Source organism: Crocuta crocuta, unplaced genomic scaffold, assembly GCF_008692635.1.
Source record: "Crocuta crocuta isolate KB4526 unplaced genomic scaffold, BGI_CrCroc_1.0 scaffold16, whole genome shotgun sequence".
NCBI lineage: Eukaryota > Metazoa > Chordata > Mammalia > Carnivora > Hyaenidae > Crocuta > Crocuta crocuta.
This window is the reverse complement of record NW_027531893.1, coordinates 8,656,288-8,676,053: the sequence shown is the minus strand read 5'-3', so window position 1 is coordinate 8,676,053 and position 19,766 is coordinate 8,656,288. Positions and strand designations below refer to the sequence as shown.

General features: G+C 53.4%; 1 protein-coding gene across 4 annotated transcripts in view; it reads right to left on the bottom strand.

The window, feature by feature from the left end:
* Positions 1–19,766, bottom strand: part of CLEC16A (C-type lectin domain containing 16A) — a 198,359-nt gene that overhangs the window by 111,329 nt on the left and 67,264 nt on the right. For all 4 annotated transcript variants that reach the window (XM_077773315.1, XM_077773316.1, XM_077773317.1 and 1 more), the window contains exons 12-15: positions 18,053–18,153; positions 5,562–5,684; positions 2,370–2,479; positions 1,575–1,619 (exon numbers count right to left, since the gene is read on the bottom strand). In XM_077773315.1, coding sequence (XP_077629441.1) covers positions 1,575–1,619; positions 2,370–2,479; positions 5,562–5,684; positions 18,053–18,153 — 379 coding nt within the window. The remainder of the gene's footprint in view (positions 1–1,574; positions 1,620–2,369; positions 2,480–5,561; positions 5,685–18,052; positions 18,154–19,766) is intronic.

Below are 19,766 nucleotides of genomic sequence, written 5' to 3'. Positions count from 1 at the left end.
AATACAAACACATAGTCGGGGTCGGGGGCGGGGGGGGAAGGAGTGGGCCATTTATGTATTTTTCCGGTTGTCAGAACTAAAGGTAACCTTGAGTCGTCTTGCGTGGTTAAGTACTACGTAAGAACCACAGAAATCACAACCTGGAAACATCCAAAAGCTTCTGAGACACTATACTTAGGGTGTACACCTTACAGGATAAAAGAATGATCCAGGTGGGAGAAGGGAGCTGCCATTCAAATATGGCTCTCCTTTTGCTAATGATGAAGAAAACCCTCTGGGAAACGCCTACCTATGTATCTCTAACTTTCTGTGTTTGCAATGCAGACACTTGGGGGCGGGCGAGGAAGGGGGAACACAAACTAAGAGCAGTCATCCTGGAAAGAGACCCAAAGATGACTAGCACAGCCCTGAGGCTCCCACTTTCTTCTGGGCTTTGCAGAGGGTGTGCCCTTGGCTGGGGGCGCCCATGGTGCTGCAGCTGCATGGGGCTGTCTAGCCTGGTGGGCGAAGTCCAGAGTACAAGACCCATTTTCTCTCAATGCACACGGACAAGCATGGACAGTGGCTTGCAAAGCTTCCTGCAAAGAAGATAGCTCTAGGGCGTCTGGGTGGCTCAGTCAGTTAAGCGTCCGACTTCAGCTTAGGTCATGATCTCATGGTTCGTGGGTTCGAGCCCTGCACCGAGTTCTGTGCTGACAGCTCAGAGCCTGGAGCCTGTTTCAGATTCTGTGTCTCCCTCTCTCTCTGACCTTCCCCTGCTCATGCTGTCTCTCTCTTTCTCTCTCTCTCAGAAATAAATAAAACATTAAAAAAGAGAGAGAGAGCTCTGGAGCACACATGCCTGGAATTCACGGCAGTTTAAAGACAGTACAAGCAAGGAAAGCGGCTTGACAACAGGAATCGGCAGCGCTAACAACCTTCTCTTCATCAGCCAAATGGAGAGGAAAAACCACCCGATGGGGAGGTCGAAAATCAGGTCCACTGAATACGGATTAATCCACCTCCTGCTGACAAACTATGTGATTCCCTAAAGAATCCACTGTGCCTTAGACAAGAACAAAACCAAACCACCATGAGGAGACATTTCAAAACTAACATCTGGAATCCGAGGAGGAATCCACAACTGTGTCCGTCACTCAAAGTCACTGTGGTGACTACCCTTAGTAGTCTCACTGCCCTCAGTGATGAATGTCTAGAAGCCTGAAGCCTGTGTGAAGTTTCCTGGCATGCAGGTCTGTACACAGTGTACATGCATATAATTCACAAATTCATACACAATTCAGAGTTACTTTATACAAAGAACATATATAGCTCACGAACCTATCAATTTACATATGTGATTTAGCCACGTGCAGATGTAAGTAATTCACGGCTTGTACATAAATTCGCCAATAAACAAATTCATACATAAGTGATAAACACAGCATCCCACGGTGGCCGGAAGTCCTCAACAAGTGCACGGAGTATCAGAGAGCACCGGGGTAGGGAGGAGGCACAGACGCGTGGCCCACACACGACAGCCCCGGTTACGTGGCCCATGCCACACTGCCGTCCCCTGCGCTCCGGCAACGTACCTTATAGAAATGCCGTACCAGGTGAACGCTTTCTTCTCTGGCGCCCTGTTAAGAGAGAGGGAAGGGGGGAGGGAGGGCAGGGGCTCGGGTAAGTCACCAATTCCGAAATCCAAATGCACAGAAAGCAGGGGAGAGGCCGGGCTACTATCCTTAAATCTATCAGGTGATTCGTAGTGAGAGAGGGAGGGAGGATGAGCTCCATGTAAAAACGGGGCAAAAGAGAGGTGATTCAAGGCGGTGACAAGGAAAGGTGTTAACACAGAATTCGGAGGGAAAGCGGGTCATAAAATATGGCCATGGTGACTCCAACTTTATAGACGTGTGTGTCAGTGTATCTGGAAAGACACCCACCAAAGTGTCAACGGGAGTTGTCACTTTTTATCTTTGTCCTTTCTACATTTTCTCAAATAAACACGAAAACTAAGGGGAAAAGCCATAAAAACTGTTTAGGAACAATGAACGCAGGTATCGGCTCAATAAACTGCAAGCAGAGAAGTGTGCATGTGTTTGACTACACTCACGGCCTTTGTAATACAGACAGGAAAAGAATACAATTCCCGTGACAAATACAAGGCCAACGACTGTCACAGAAAGTGCAGAAACTCGGTACTCAGGCGGGCCCCTGGGGACAGCCTCGGAGCAAGGGCAGGGCCTCTGGGGGAGCGGGCAGCGGTGCCCTGCCTCTCGCTGGTGCTGTGGACGCCAGGGCTCCGATCAGGACCCAGTGGCTCCTGCCCACCGTCCCCTCCCCTCCGGTGGAGCACGGGCCGTGAGGGGTCGGGGGGGTGGGCTCACCTCCAGGCAGGCCAGGTGTACATCCTTTATGATGCAGCCCGTGCTGGCCACGACTTGCTGCTTCAGGAGCAGGCAGCTTAGCTCCAGCGTCGCCAACCGGATCTTCCCATCTGCCGAGGAGAGCGGGGTCAGCCTCGCACGGCCTAGAGAGGCCCTCAGTCTCTCGCCGTACCCACTGTGAGGGTCCCAGGCCAGCTGAGGGGCCCTGGGCACAGAGGGCGTTCATGTGCCAACACCTCCCCAGTCACAAGAGAATGTTCCCCTAAGCGCCCCCATGCCCAGTACCCCCCTGCACTCCCTCTATCAGCGGGGAGGAGGCAGGGAAAAGACTGTTTAGTCCCGAAGGCCGAAAACGCGGCCGTCTGGGGCTGCCCTGCTGGGCTGGGTACCCTCCTCTTTCCAGGAGCAAGCGCCCCTACTTTCGTTTGGAGAATCAGCAACTCCACTCGTGGGAGTGCAGTTTGGGGGGGCAGCCCCTCTTCTCTATCCCAGGGATGGGCACCTCACCCAGGCCAGTCAGGCGCTCAATTCCTCTAGTCACGGTGATGGGTGGAGGGACGGGCAAGGGAGCTAGGCAGTCAAACCCAATAAGGCTCAAGGCCACACCATGCAGGGACCACCGGGCACAAGAACCTCCGCCCGCGCTGGGCCGAGAACGGGACAGGGACAGCAGTGGGGCCTGAGCGGCACGAGCGTTAGCATCCACACGGGCCAGCTCCACGCCCTCGCCAGCATTTTCAGTCCCTGCACAGGGCTCTGCCCACTGACCCCAGGTCCTACCTCCCGGGCAGACCCCCCGGAGTGTGCGGCAGGCCCAGCGACCGAGGACAGAAGGGGACGGCTGGAGCTGCCGCCAGTCACTGAGCCGGCGCACCCAGTGCTAGAGTCCAGAGACAGTCCTGAAAACACTGAGCTTCTGTATCCAGCCGTGCCTGAAGCCAGCCTTAAAGTTACACAAGCCAGCAGTTTTGTTTCTGTTTGCGCTGCTTCAGCCAGTGTGAGTCTGGGTTTCTGTGGATGACTGCCTCACCTGCTATGCTATCGTGGGGCGGGCACAGCGCCGAGCGCTTTACAGAGTCCTCCCTCTGGCAGTCTCTGTAGAAACCCGCCGCTCTGGAGGCCAGGGATGAGACAAGTGAAGCGACTCGTCTGCAGCCTCATGCTGGCGCCAGTGGGCTCCAGGTGCTCTCAATGCCAAAAGGCACGTGGCACATGGCTCCTAGAAGCATCTGTGACTGCCTGACGGGAGGGCACCCTGCTCTTAGGTGGGCTCCTCCCTGCATCTTTAAGCCCGTTTCTGGGGAGACAGCTCACTGTGCAAGAAGGGCCAGGGGAGGAGGAAGTCCCCAGGCTGCACCCCCAAGGCCCTGGGAGCCCGCGGACCGGGACAGGCTGCCGGGGAAAACTCGGGCAGACGTACCAGGGCACCCCTCCCTGCCCATCCTTCCCTGCTCCACGGGTCAGGCGGGGAACTGGAGAAGAGGGAGCATTTACCCGGAGAGGCAGCTTGGTCTCAGCTGCACGGCTCTTTCTCAGGGCCCCATGGGCCCAGCACGCACACCGCCTGGCCCCACCTCCCACTCCCCGGGGCTATTCTCACTGCGGCCTGCCCCTCCACAGAACCCCGCCCCCCCAGCTCAGCCATGACACCCCTGCGGCCGCCTCCAGGCAATTGGGGTGTCATCTTCCACCAAGACCCTCCCTTGTAAGCTCCCTGCCTTGGGCCCTGTCAAGGGGCGGCTGTCCCTCCCCACCCCAGAGGCCCCTCTCTAACGCCCAGGCCATGCTCTGCCTCCCTCAACCACCAAGCCATCTCGGCTGATGGAGCCCCTGCCCACTGCCCCCCTGAGCCACCGTCCTGGGGACGAGCTCTGTTCCCCACACCGGACCTCTCAGTAGAAACTGACCCCACCAAGTGCCGTGGTCCTGAGCCACACCTGTCCCTCTTGCTGCCCCTCTTCTTCCGTGTGGGGCCTGGCTTAGGCTCCTGTGCTGGCTCCCCCGCTACGCCACCTTGAGACACCGCGAGTGGCCCAGGGCTCGGTCCCAGGCACGCCTCTGTTGTCTCCTGGGGCTTTCAACACCACCCCGAAGTCTGTGAGCGCCATGGTGCTAGTTCTAGCCCGAGCGCCCCTGAGCCCCAGGTTCCATCTCCGCGTGGAGCCACAGATTGTTCAGATTCCACGGATGCCCAGCAGGGGCCCCTGGGAGGCACGCGCCACGCCTGTCCCGGGCTTCCCGTACCCCTGTCATCTGCACGCAGCGACTGGCCCGCACCAGGCACTCTGTCAACATTCCTCCGCGGGGCCAGCTCCCCAAGCCGCTGTATACCCGCCCCGGAGTCACACGGCCACGGGCCCTGGCCACCTCGTGCAGCCCACGCCCCTTGCCCTCTGAAGTCCTCGCGTGCTGTCACAACCCCTGCCCCTGCCCTTCTCTGACGTGGGCTCGGCGCCAGGCTGCTCCTGCCGTACAGCTCAGTGGTGCTCTAACCAGGCCACGGCTCCACGGGCCCGTCTCTGCCCTGTCACACGCCTGGATGGCCCCCCTCCCTGCCTCTACAGAGAACCTGCCCTGCAGCCGGGGTCCCTCAAGCTGAGCACTGCTGACATTTTGGACCAGATAACCCCTGGTCCCGTGCAGCACCACCGCTCCGCGCTGTGACAACCAAAAATGTCTCCAGACATTGTCCAATGTCCCTTGGGGGGCAAAGCTGTCCCTGCCTAGGGACCACTGTGCTTGGTCATGCCTCCTGCCATTTCCAGCCCTTGCTGTGGCCGAGGACCCTCCGCCAAGCCCTCAGAACTGGGCTGACAGGTGCCAGACCCGGGCAAGGTCTTGCACTGTCACGGATCCCGGATCCGAACCTTCCAAACTTCCCTCACACACACTCTTGGACTGGTTCATGCTCAAACGTGGCCTTGGCCTCCCCAAGAAGGCCACAGGCACTGGCAAAACTGGCAGAAGAAGGGCTGGGTGTGGAAGAGGAAGACAGACAGGGGAGGAAAGAGGAGGCCGTCCCGAGGTGAAGACGTGGCTGGACAGAGCGGTACGGGCGGCCCACGGTGTACATGGCCCAGGGAGCGGCTCAAATCCGCCCATGTCCTCAGAAGGGCCAGCTGTAGGAGCCGGGGCTCCCGGGCACGGTCTCTCTAACTCCGCTGCTCCCATGGGCAGCCACACCCCAGGCACCTGGCTGGGCGGCGTTGTTCATGATCCTGATGAGTCTTTCAGCCAGGAGGTGGTTGTAGGTGGTCTTGTCGGCCGCACTGGGCACTGGAAGCTGCGTTTGCTCGAGCTTTTCAGGATCCATGCCTGGAATGCAGGAAGGAAGGGACAAGCAGTGAGCACGGCTGCCTCGTCAAGCATCCGCTCGCCCCGAAAGGCGCCTCAGAGCGGTGCTGCCCAGCCCCGACGACCCGAGGTGCGTCTTCATCATTTGGGCCATGACGAGCTGTCCGAACTATAGCTGCTGCCGAGGCCTCTGGAGACGAATGTCAATCAATATATTAAAACATCTGTTTTCTATCACTGTCTGTAAATGGGGAATCAACATGCTGCAACACTGATAAGGAGCGTTAAAAAAAAAAAAAAAAGACAAAGCTTTTACATTTTAGCCAAAGGTTGTGGACTTGCTCTGACGCGTATGGTGGTCCGAGGCCTGCTCTCTTAGTTAAAGAGGGGGGTTGGCGGGTATGTGGGAGGTTTGGAAGACATGCCACCCCACACGGTGACATGCTCCTGGACGTCATCAGGGGGACCAGGAAAGGAGTGACTTCTGCACAATGAGCCGCGTGGCCATCTCGTGCTAGGCCAGCGTGCCACCAGAGGCCACCCGTTATCAGACACGCTCCACAGTGGGGGAAGTGCACACTGAGGCAAAGTGACCAGGCGGAGAGGAAACCAGAGTCATGCCCAACCCCACGCTCTTTGCAGTGAACTTGAGGAGCAGGCCCACCGCGGGCGGGGACTGGCACCACACCAGGCGAGGGGCGGCACTGGCGGAGAGAGACCTGACTCGTTCTCACGACGGAGAGGCGCAAATGGGAAGATGTCGATGGCGCGGATCTACCTTTATGGGGCAATCGAGTCCCTTCCCTGCCAGTAAACAAAACAACTAACAGTGTTTCGAGAACAAAAGAGCAAATGGGGGGAGAGGTGGCTGCGGAGAGAAAATGAGGGTGCAAAGAGTCCGGATGGGAACCGAGTGTCATTTTCCCTAAAGCGGAGCCTGGGGGCCAGGCAGCAGGAGGGGCTGTCAGGGCGGCATGGGCAGGCAAGGTGTGGAGAAGGGCCCCAAATCCTCATCCCTCGGCGAAGGCGGCTCTGGAAAAATACACTTACAGAAACAAACAGTTCACTGGATCCAAGGTTGGAGAGCTGAATGGACTGTTTGCGCTTGAAGCACGTCTTTTCCTGTTATTCTACAAAAGGGGGAAGGTGGCACTTCTCGGAACTCTTGAAATACGGCCCCTTGAGTACTAGATGACGCTTCATTTAGAACCTTGACAAAACAGCGGAGGACAGCACTGAGGAGCTGATTGTCTGGATTCTAAGTAACTCCCACACACACACACACACACACACACACACACACACAGACGCAATAAACTATAACAATATATCTTGCTTTATTGAATTCCTTCCAGCTCCGAACCGAAGGCTAAGCCATGCCAGGGAGATGACACGGGTGAGGGACGGCCTGAGGGCTGGAGCCGGGCGGTTCTCTCCCTCACGCCTCACCGACAGTGGCTTCATCAAGACATTTGATTGCAATGAAAATTCAATCTGTGGATTCTAGATCTCATTTTGATGCGAAACATCTAACTCTGAAGCACCCTGGTTTATTAAATGGCAAGAAGAACATCGAGTGAAACTTTTCTGGTGTCTGTTTTTCTTCCCCAGAGACGTCAACACCACCCTGACATAGCTCTAATCCTCCCATTTCTGGCCCCCTGGGACCTGTCAGTCAGTGGTTCCAGGGGAGAAATACTCCTGGACTGGGCCATCTCCTGGCCCCCTTCAGCAAGGACGGCAGGAAGAGCCCGGCGCTGGCTCCCCTGGGAATGTGGCAGTGGTCCAGAGAACCGGGACAGTCAGGGGCCTAAACAGGTTCTGGAACTTCCACACGAGCTCCATTTCGTCTCTTTCCTATTACTGCCCCCACTCCCTGAGAACTTGTCAAAAATGAGGCAATCTATGACCAAATCTTCTCTCGACAGGAAAAAACCTTCAAGGTTACCCTGACCTTCCTCAACTGGCGGCTCCACTCTCTGTGAAAGGGGGTGGGGGTGGGGGGACCCTGAGGGACTGAAATACTTCCTTGAAGAACTTCACAGGACCAGACTCCAGCACAACCTCCCCCTTTGGTGGGAAATTAGGCCCAGAGATGTTAAGTCATGTCTCCAAGGTCACAGAGCCGGTTAGCAGCACCGTCAGAACAGGAAGATTCCAAAGGTGGACAAGACCCAGCTCACTGCCAAATGCTATGCTGTTTGGGGGCCGACTCAGGGCTGTGCTGCCCGGGTAGGGTCCTGAAGGAGCGAGCACGTGCCTCAAGCTGCACAGGGAGCAGCTCCAAGGGGTGTGGAAGACCTTGGGGAGGGGGCAGGTGGGGGCTCCAGAAGGAAGTGACAGGGTAGACGCTGGGGGAAAGGGACAGGTGAGACTTGGAGGCCAGGATTCCTGGCCGGCAGCTAGTGGGAGACAACGTGATCTGGTCGTGCACATGCCTGCCTAGTCTGCAGTGGTGTCCCTTACCTCCCACCCCCGGGCCACTCAGGGTGACCTCTCCCTCCTCAAGGGCACTCTCCCCCAGACTTGGCATTGCAATGCACTCTGTGGGAGGCAGACTGTACCGCCAGCCAACAGGGAGACAGAGAGCAGGGTCGACCCCATACGACACGAGGAAAACCTCTATAAAAATACCCTTCAAACATCTCTGTTCTTTCCCCGAAGTTCCTCCTGGGCCAGGTGCCTCAATTCCTCCCCATCTCTCTCTTTTCCCAGTGTGTCCTCTAAAACCCCTCCTGTTACTCTGAATTATCTCTTCCCGGCCCTTGGCTTTCAACGCCTGTGTGGCAATTCCAAAGCTCCCTTCTTCTGGGTTCAAACAAATTAGTGGCTGAGAGTTGTCAGTAACAAGGCCAATGTCATGATATGACCAGAATATGCGTGTGAACAGGGAAACAGCACACGTGCGAGTATGGACACACACACACACACACACGTTTCAGGCAGGGAATGGCAGATTTCATTGCATGCCTGTCTGAGTTTCTTTGCTAGCCGTTTCCCTCTGACTGAAATAAACACCGTGGATAATATATTGTCCTATTTGCTTCAACCCTTAAGTGCCGAGCAAAAGAGAAATTCCAAAGAAACCCAGATGCACTTCACATGGGCTGGGAAGATGCGTGAGCGCGTTCAGACTTGCAGCAGGCCACACGCTTCCTGGCTCCCTCCCCACTGGGGTCAGATCCTGCTCTGTCCCAGTGAGTCAGAAAGGGTCTCCCTCTGCATGACTTCTACCCAGCGCCCACGGGGCTCGGGGGAGGGTGGGGATGGAACTCCCAACCAATTCAGCAAGTCCCAAAGAGAAGGGGAGGGTGTGGCTCCATGATGCCAGAAGGAGCTCCTAAGCTTCCCCTCTAAGTTCTGATTTCTGGATTCTTCCTCCTCAGCAGCAGCCCCCATCCGGGATAGGGGTGGAAAAGACCCAGACCTACAGAGAAAGCTACAGAGAAAGATGCAGATGGACAACCCTGGATGAAGAGACCACAACAGCACCAGGTAAATGACAGGCCAAAAAATGGTTTCCTTCTGGCCACGCGAGGTCTCCTTGGCTGTAGTCACGCAGGCATTGCCAGCTCTGGAGAACTGTGGGCCTGCTATTTCGAAAGCTAACCAGAGGCTGGGCTGGTTCCAGTGTACTTCCAGTTCTGATTATGTGTCACTTGAGCTCCAGAATGATGGTTTGCCAGCTCTCTGCATGGTGGAAGCCTCCCTTTACCCTCTTACCCCTCAACCTTTCCCATACCTCTCATCTGCGTTCCAGTAACTCCTCAGCAAAACAAAACAAGAACCCAAAAGCCCAGGCTTCCTCTTGGGTAAACGATGATAAATGGAGGGTGTGAGAGGCTGGTGGGTGGAGTGGGGAAAACTTGAAGAACACAAAAGCTGCAGAACTCCCCCCCACCCTCTCCCCCACCCCGGGCCAGGCCTCTGCAGACTTGACAAAGGAGAGAAGGCTGCATCTGCTATTACAGATATGAACCAGAATTCATTACGTGGCCCAATTGAATCACAACGAGTGCCTTCCTCCAACCGGTCAACCCTTTCCACAGTGGGGTATTCATTTTGGTGCAGCATCTAATCTATTATGATTTACTGGAAGGCCTGAGCTAACATTTGGTTTTTATTAACATTGCTTTTATGTTAAAATTGTCTTATGATGAAAAATCTATTGGAGAGAGACCATTTCATTAGGGGCCCTGCTTAGAGGGTATGGATCTAGAAGAGAGAGACTGAAGGTTAAGTGTGGCTAACTGCGTGCTAACCAAAACCCGCCAACCAGCCGCCGCCGCCACCACCACCACCACCACCACCAGACCCCTACCAAATGCAGACCCTGTGCTCACAGGCCAGGGCTGGAACAGAAGCTGGATGGGAGCTTCTGGCTAGGCAATTTCCTTTGGGGTCCCCCGGGCACCTGGGCCCCAGGTACCACACCTAAAGTGTCCAGCTTCCTCTCCAAACATGCTCGATAGCCCATGCTCGCTGGTTCTAGAAACGACACTACCAGGGGCAGGGTCCTGGGCATTGCTCAGACTCCTCCCTTGGTGCTCCCTCCCCTCCAAACCAGGCAGGACTCCCTCCCCCCAGCCCTGCTCCTCTCCTTATCTCCCCCTCTTCGTAAATGGCTCCACACAGTTGCCCAGGCATCCCCTTCACTCTATCCCCACAGCCAGTGTATCAACGTGCCCTGTTTCTAGGTCCCAAACATACTGTAAAACCTTCCAATTTTCTCCATCTCTACAGCCAACATGCCGACCCGTCCACATTACCCTGTGTGGCGGCTTCCTACTGAGCCTCCCACATCCCCTCCTGCGACCCTCTTCCTCGCCCCCTTAGTCTACTTTCCATCCAGGAGCCGGACTGGTCTTTCAAAGATGTCCATGTGATCATGTCACTTTTCTACTAAAAAATCCTTGGGGCACCTGGGTGGCTCAGTCCGTTGGGCATCCAGCTTTGGCTCAGGTCGTGATCTCACAGTTTGTGGGTTTATGCCTCATGTTGGGCTCTGTGCTGACAGCTCGGAGCCTGGAGGCTGCTTCGGATTCTGTGTCTCCCTCTCTATCTGACCCTCTGACGTTTACACTCTGTCGCTCTCTCTCAAAAATAAACACTAAAGGGGCGCCTGGATGGCTCAGTTGGTTAAGCAGTCGACTTTAGCTCAGGTCATGATCTTGCACTTTGTGAGTTTGAGCCCCGCATTGGGCTCTGTGCTGACAGCTCAGAGCCTGGAGCTCGCTTCCGACTCTGTGTCTCCCTCTCTCTCTCTGTTCCTTCCCTGCTCACATTCTGTCTCTCTGTCTCTCAAAAATAAATAAATGCTAAAAAAAATTTTTTTAAATAAATAAACACTAAAACATTTTTTTTAAAAAGATCCTTTAGGGATCTTGGAATAAAATCGAAATTCCTTTCCATGGCCTTCAAGGCCCTCCAACATCTGATTCTCACCCAGCTCGGACTACTTTCTGATCCTCAAACCACTAAGCTCTTCCCCACCTCACGGCCTTTGCACACACTGTTCCCTTCACCTGGAGTACATCTGCCCTGATCCCAGCAGAGCAGACTTCTTGCTTGTCAGTCCACCGCGGTGTTCCTTCCTCAGGGCAGCGCCCCCTGACCACCCTAGCTCGTGACCCCCGCACTGCCACCGTCACCACAGCTTCATCCTCCATCACAACACAACCCGGTTTCTTCTCGCTCACGTGATGGAGCCTCATCAGACTCGTCCCAGCGACCAGAATGACGCCTCGCACACAGGAAGTGTGTGGCACCCAGCTCACAAATGACGAGAGCCCTTCACTTTCACCTCCTCGACACTGTCCACACCTGCTCGTTATCTCTCCATCCTGCCGGTCTTCCGGCCGAACTTTGGTGAACCCTTTCCAAGGGACGCAGAGGGGTCAGATCAGTTCCCGGAGGAACCCACCGTCAGCACCCCCCTGGCCGTCACTGCCCACCCTCTGCCTGCAGACTGGCTCCAGCCACCGCTCTCTCGGGGCGCCCTGCCCGCCCACCTGATGAGCGGATGGCGGTCCTGGCTCCAGTCAGCCTGGGGCCTATGGGCGCCCAGGCTGAGTACACTGCCCAGCACACGGTTGCGGCCTACGTAAGTAACGAAGTAACTTCAAGAGCAAATTCTTCGTGACTGACGCAGCCTTCTGGAACCACAGGAGATTGGAGACAAAGCGGTCACTTTCAAAAGAAGGTAAACACCATACAGATTGTGCAACGCTTTCCTGCCCGCACCACCTCCGGGGCTTGCACGGCAACAGGACACAATCAGAGCTCCTCATCGCCGCGCGTCCCCGCTCGCCTGTTACACTGCGTCACCTCCCACGCCACTCGCCCAGCGCCCTCCACAGCAGCCACAGTCACGTCCGTGAAAGTGTGCGTTTGGTTCACCACTGTGCTCTCAACACTAACCACAGTGCCTGGCATCTAATAAATAAGGCTCCCAGGGTCTCTGCTGAGAGGCTGAGGGAATGCATAAATGAATAGCACCAGCAGGAAATGGAAGAAGGAATTAAATTATACACTTCTACTCTTTTAAGAAGGAATCCCCTTCGATGTCGAGGAGGAGGGGGAGGAAGTAGAGGGGAGAGGAGGAGGCCTCAAGAAAGAAAGGGAGGCGTCCCGGACAGGACCTGGGCGAGGGTTGTGGGGGGGGGGTCCCTCCAGGGCCCAACACTGGATGAGGGGCCGCCTCCCTCCCAGGTGCACAGATCGGGCTCCAGGAAGGAAGCCCGTCAGGAAAGCCAGCCACCAGAGAGACAAAGTGCCCCTTGGCCTCCTGGAGCCTGGCATCCCCAGCACCTTCCGAGCTGGGGCCCCGAGCCCAGGCTGCCAGAAGGAGAAAACTCTGGCTGAGCATGCAGTCCGGGTGCCAGGCACTAAGCTGGGTACCTCAGGGGGTCATGGGGACATACACAGCCTCCGCCGTTAGAGACCAGGCAGCCCAGAATGACGGAGAAAATATGGAGAGAAAGAGAGACAGAAAAAGTGCCACAGGACCTCCATGGAAATGTAAAATAGTCCGCTCTTCAAAAGCCATGGTTCGCTAATGAAAAGACAAGCCACAGACTAGGAGGGAACCTCTGTAACACTCACCTGATAAAGGACCCAGAATGTATATTAAAAAAAAAAAAAAACAAAATCTCAAGGCTCAACAATAAGATGAACAATCCAAAAAAGACCTGAAATAATACTTCACCAAAGAAGACACACAGGAAAGGGGCGCCTGGGTGGCTCAGTCAGTTGGGCATCCAACTTTGGCCCAGGACATGATCTCACAGTTTGGGAGTTCAAGCCCCACATCTGGTTCTGTGCTGACAGCTCGGAGCCTGGAGCCTGCTTCAGATTCTGTGTCTCCCTCTCTCTCTGCCCCTCCCTTGCTCACACTCTGTGTCTCTCTCAAAAATAAATAAACATTAAAAAAATAAAAATAAATAAAAAAGAAGACACACAGAATGGCAAATGAAGCACAGAGAAAGAAAGTCATTATCATTAGTCATTAGGAAAATACAAATTAAAATCATAACAAGACACCACGACATACCTATTCGAATGACAAAAATTGAAGAGTACTTGCCAAGTACTGGCCACGATGTAAGGACCCCTCACACACTGGTGATGGAATGCAAACTATACAGCTACTTTGGGGGAAAAAGTGCCAAGTGTTACTTGGGGAGAGGGGTGGGAGCAGACGGGGGGAGGGTGACGAAGGGCAGGAGGGGCCTGGGGTGACGAACACGTCCGCTGTCGCGACTGTGGTGAAGCCATGTGGTGATGGCTTCACGGGTGTGAACAAATGTCAGAACTTATCACAGTGTACGCTCTGGATGTGTATAGTCTGTTGTATGCCGATTGGACCATGTCTCAAGTGTCATGGCCTTCAACCAGGATGGGTTGGATTTACCCTCCTGATTCAAGCAACTAGAAGACCAGGCAAAAGACAGAAAGCAGTGATTATGACACACTGGACAGGACACACAACAGCGTGGGGCAGTGACCCTGTCAGGGAGGAGACGAAAGCAGTGGGCCCAGGGCCTGCTCCAGTTCACCGTATGGAAAGAGTGCCCCGGCCTGGGTCCAGAGAGAGAAAATCCCAACAAAGGCCATGATCTCTCTCTGACAAGAAGGCAGGGTTTGGAGTTCAGATGGGCCAAGTGACTGGAACTGGGAGGAGGGAGGACCAGACAGCCAGAGGGTTCCTTTGGGGTGTCAGCTAAGCCCTGCTCTGTGCATGCGTGTGTGGGGAAGGAATGACCTCCTGGAATGCAGCAGGTGGAAGAATCTGGGGCTCACGCAGCACTGACAAGAGTTTGTGTTCCCAGTGGCCAGTGTGGACAGACCACCCAACCATGGCCCACCAAGTACAGTCCTCAGAAAGGGGGGCCAAGTGAGCCTGAGACTAAAGACTGTTCTGGACCAGCAACAACAATGCTTAAAAGCCTCCAAAGGATCAAACCAATTCTATGTAACTTAACCATGACCCAGGACAGAGACCAAAAACCAAACCAGGAGACAGATCTCTAATAGAAATACAGCCAGAATTTACACAGATGATACAACAGACACGAAAAATTCCTAGGGAGGTTATAAAATATTTTAAACTGAATAAAAATCAAACCACATCTATCAAAATTTATTGCACCTAAGCATATACTTAATGCAGTGCTTAGAGGGAAATTTACAGCATTAAACTCTTATCAGAAAGGTTAAAAAACAATGAGTGGTATGGGAAGGGTATGACTGAAAAGGAATAATAGCATGAGGGAAGTTCCGGTTAAAGGGACTGTAATGTGTCCTGATTAAGGTGGTGTTGACCAAATCTACACCTGTGCTAAAAATCATACAACTACACACAAAAAGGATTAATTTCACTGTATGTTAAATTTAAAAAAAAGAAAGAAAAAACCGATTAGCTTAAAAAAATCGATGATCTAAGCTTCCATCTCAAGAAACTACAAAAAGAAGAGTAAATTAAATCTGAAGTAAGCGGGTAAAGGTAAGAAATAACGAACAGGAATTAGTAAAACAGAAAACAGAAAAACAGTACAGAAAAATCAATGAAACCAAAAGAAAGTGTTTTGAGTATCCATAAAATTAACATGAAATTGTTAAATCTTTAGCCAAACTGATCAGGAAAAAGGAAATGAAGACTAAACTATCAATACCATGAATGAAAATGGGGACATTACTACAGATCCTACAGACATTAAAAGGACAATAAAGGAATATAATGAATAAACATACGCCAATAAATTTGACAGTTTAGACGCCATGAAAAATTCCTTGAAAGACACAAGCTATCAAGGTTCACTCAAGAACAAATAAAGCTTCATTATCCCCATATCTACTGAAGAATCTGAGTAGCTAAAAATCTTCCCTCAAAGAAAGCTCTAGGCCCAGATGGATTCACTGGTGAATTCTACCCATCAGTTAGGGAAGAAATCATACCAGTTCTATAAAAACCCCTCTGTATAGTCCAGGAGTAGGAAATGCTTCTGAATTAATGCCATAAGGTAACCATAACTCTGAAAGCAAATAAAACAAGAGAATTACTAGGCCATAAACCAGTATCACTCTTGAACATAAATGCAAAAATCCTTAGCAAAATTTTAGGCAAGTCAAATTCAGCAACGTATAAAATGTGCCTGCCACATTAGATGGTACTAACTAACCCCAAGTGAGCATCACCTGGAGGGATCAGAAAAAATCCTCCTGGAAAAGGTGACTTCTGAGCAGACCCTTGACAGGCAAGTAGAATTTCAATCGATGGGGACACTGGGGTAGGGAAAATGGCAGGAAGCAACACAAATATAAGAAGGTAGAAGACTCGCCAGGAAGAGGTAGGCATGTTGGCACTGACTGGGGTGGCTGCCAGGTTTCCAGAGAAGCTTAGCTCTCTGCGAACAGCCCCAGTCCCAGGACCCTGGGGCCAAGGCTGTGCAATACGATCCTGACCCCCAGCCATAACTGAATGTTCCAGAGTTAGACACACCACCAAAAGCCGGAACAATCAGATCTTTTGCCCAAGAATTTGAAGGCTGAATGGGAACAGACTCTCAGCCTGGGATCTGCTGGGGCCAAATCACAATCCACCTTGAAGGAAGTCCCCAGAGCTTGTTGGTTTCTGCCCTTCCCTCTGCTTTTCAGCAACTTCTCGGATCCTGGGAGCTACCCTGGGGCCTTCCTATAGACTTTCTCTTTTACTACTTTAAGTTAATGAGCAGTAGTTTCTGTTCCTTGTAACCAGAACTTTAAAGAGTTCAGGGAGTACCGTGTCAGCATCCCCAAGTTCATCTCTGTGAAAGAGTTCTACCGCTAGATAAAAATTTGAACCCAGAGCCAAGGGTCTGTGAAGGGAAGTCAGAGGAACCAGATCAGGTTGGAATGGTGGGTGTGGTCTGGATCTTCATAATGACAAGGAGAGGAGGGAGGAGTTTAAGGGAGAGAAGAAGGCACGAAGGGTTTCTAAAGGGGAGGGACATAGTCCACACGGTCTCAGAGGATCACCTGGCAGTGCTATGCAGGATGGATTACGAAACAGCCGGACGTGAGACCCCTGGGGAGGCTGTGATGACGGCCTCTGGAATGAGGTGCCCAGACCTCTCCCACTCTCATGCCTCCGGCTCTCACATGCACATCTAGCTTCGAGCCAGGCTCCAAGCTGCACTTGGTTCAGTTCTGCTGATCAGATAGTCGAAGATGGAGGACTGACAGAGGCTAACGACGAAATGCTAGATCAAAGGAGGGAAGGAACTAACGGTCATGTCAGTTTCAGCTGTGGTTGGCAATTTCAGCCGAACCAGGGACAGCAGGAAGTGTGGGGAGCTCAGGGTGAGCTGCGGGGTGGACGGCACGGTGCCTACAGTGCTGCCCAAACCCCAGAGTGGCGGTCTTCAGCGTGCAGCCGGCAGGAGCTCAGACCACAGAGGGCACAGAAGCCAGGTGCAGGGGAGCGGCGGGCGATCCTGGGCCAGGTCAGTCAGTCTCAGGGAGTTCTGCTTCCGCCCAAGAATTGAGGGTTCCTGCATATCCCTCATCATGCCAGGCACTGGAGGGGAGCACAGAGGCCATGGGAGCGAGTGAGCGAGCCCGGAGGGAGACGTCTGCTGGACTCGGAGCCTGCTGGGCGCCTTTGGGAGGCCTCTGGCCGGGTGCACAGACTCGCACAAGAGCACGGTGACTTACACACACTGGGTGCTCTCCATAAGTGGGAAAAGCCTGGAAAGAGTTTCATGCCACTGGATAAGGGGCTGATGGCAGAATAAATGATGCACAGACAGAATGATCAAAAGGGGTACGGCAGTTCTCCAGGGATGTGATGCACAGATATGTGACGACATGGGGGAATGGGTGTTTAGGTGCCCCTTATTTCCGGTTCGCTGGGGGGCAGTCGCAGAAACAAAATCATACCCACTCGTTCTTGGGTCGGCATGGGTATCTTTAATGAGACACACAAGGAACTGCTAAGATGAACTGCCTTGAAGAAGAGGGTGGAGGATAGAGATGGGAGGGGCTTTTTTTTTTACCATTTTTTTTTTTTTGCCACTAGTCCACTATTTACCAGGATTAATGATTTAAGACTAAATATTATGTCGAGTGCTTCTGAAATGTCTCTAGACACGGGCTCTTAGTGAAACCCTCTTCCCCCTCCCCCTCCCAATTAGCTTATGAAAAAGCTACTAAAACATCACCTGCGACAAAGTCTCCTCCACGCCAAGCCCAGCCCTTGGCAGAGGCCAGAAAGAATGTCCTGGATTTCTTTGCAGAGATTGTGAGGTGGAGGTTTCAGAACCCGCCCATTTCAGGCCAGGTGGGGCAGACACCAGCCGTCCTCCCCAGTGAGGAAGTGACTGAATGGATCCTCACCAGATCTGTCAGCTCCGCGGGACTCTGATCCTGACCACTCCACCTCAATGGGGGAAGCCGGAGAACCACACCTTTCTTCAGAAAGGAAACCTTCGCTTCCACCCAATCCGCCCAGAGTCTATTTTAGCCCTCAACGCAGAGCAAGAACTTCAGCTGTTATAAATAGCAAAACCAAGATCACAATGTGACTGATTTCGGTTCTGATGTTAGGAAAAGAGGTCGGGTGCTCAGCCAGTTGTAAAAAGCAAGGGGTCGAAAGAAAACCACAGTGTGAATATAGTCATACCGGCTTAGCCAGGCACTTGAACCCTTCCTCCCACCCGCCATATTGCCTGAGAAACCAGTTCCTGTGGCTTTGGTCTGTGCAAAAGCACCTGAGAAATTCTGCCGAGGCCCAAGAGTTTTGTGGGAGTCCACCAAAACCAGAAAGGGCATTCCTCAAGGAGAGTGGCTTTTTTGGTTCCACAAGGCAGAGGAAGGGGTGCCAGGAAGGCGGGCGAGGTGAGGAGGCTTACCTTTGTTATGAGACATGGCATATAGGAGGCAGAGCACAAACAGCGCGTGGTAGTCATCGTCCGGGCTGTCCAGGGCGTGGTACACCATGTCTAGGAAGGGTCTGGAAGAGAGGAGGGGTGCATGTGAGACGCTTGGCACACACAGGGACTGCTTCTCCTCGCCCACTTGCACATGGAGCGCAGGCCACCTGTGCCTCGCACAGCTCTGCCACCAGCACGCAGTGAGCCCTCCGAGAGCCCTGTCCAGCACCAGGTGTGGGGGACAGGCTCTGCCCGTGGGAGGCTATCTCCAGGGGAAAGTGACAGAGGACCAGACCCCATAATCCCACAACAGTCATGTCCCAGCTGTTCTAGACACTGGGGGTAAGTGATGCAAAGTCCCCGCTCCTGGGGCACTCCCATACCGCGGGACAGACCGACCACGTCATCGCTGCAAAGAGCAAGGAGTGCATGAAGAAGTGGGGGCAGCGTGGTAGACAGATAAGACCAGACAAAGCACCAACAAGTCCGAACAACTTCAGAACATGGGCCCTGGAGCCAGACCGCCTGGGTTCCAATTCGGATCCTGCCTCTTCTTAGCTGCAAACCCTTGGGTGAGTTACCTAAAACCTCTCTGTTTCCCTGTCGGGAAGGGAGGGGCTCAAGGGAAACCATAAAGGGCGTTCAACACAGGCCCAGGTGCTCAGTGCCAAGTGTGCTTGCGTGTGCGAGCTGAGATGGGATCTCCGTCTTGCGTATTCCAAGGGCATCCTCCCCAAGAACTCACTTGGACAGGTGCTGGCCCGGCAATTTCTTGGACAGACTTTCCCTGACGGGTAAGAAGCGATGTGAGGTCCCACTTCCAGTGCTCTGTGCAAAGACCACAAACTGCACCCCCCAAATGCTGCCCTTCCAGGGGAAGGGCCCGGCCTGGGAAGACAGAGCAAGGATGTTCATCACAAGGATGTCAGGACATGCAGAGATATGGCCCCACAGGGAGGAGGCGCGAGCCCATGACCAACTGCAGTCACCTCTCTGGATGCGAGGCTAGGGCCGAGAAAGCAGAGCACCTCGGTGAGTGACTGAGGGCACACACAGCTCCTAGAAGGACGCATAGCCACTGTCACCACCACCGTGTGGGGCAGAGAAGAGGTGTGGCGGACACACAGGGAGATACTTCACTGTATAACCTTTTAGACTTTAAGAAAAAAAAAATCTGAATTCCATAAACGTACCAGTGATTCAAAATATTTAACTGGAAAAGGCTGAAGAGAAAACAGTGAAAATGTTCTTGTGGTAACATTTCAAGTGAACACCGGACACTCAGAAATTGAAGGAAGAACCCTTTCTGAAAGGGGGGATTTATGTCCGGGCGGTTTCTCCAGGGCCCCAGACCTTTCCCGCCCCAGATCCGGTATCTTTCAGAGGTCTGAACAGTTTTGCCATGTGTGGATTTGGGTTTCTGCAAGTTCCTGGCAATAACACTTCCACACTTGAGAGCGGGATAAAACGTTTTCTTGTAAACGAGCCACTTGGAATGTGGATTGTGTTTTCGTTTGGGAGCAAGACACATAACCAAATGCCCAGGAACAGAGGGAGGGCTGGGGGCACATAACATCCTCTAGGAGAGGAAGTGTCATCAAGGCATTAGCATTTTGCTGAGAGTACAGTACAGGGAAAAAGACGCCTGGGGTTTGGTATCAGGCAAAAAAAAAAAAAAAAAAAAAAAAAAAAA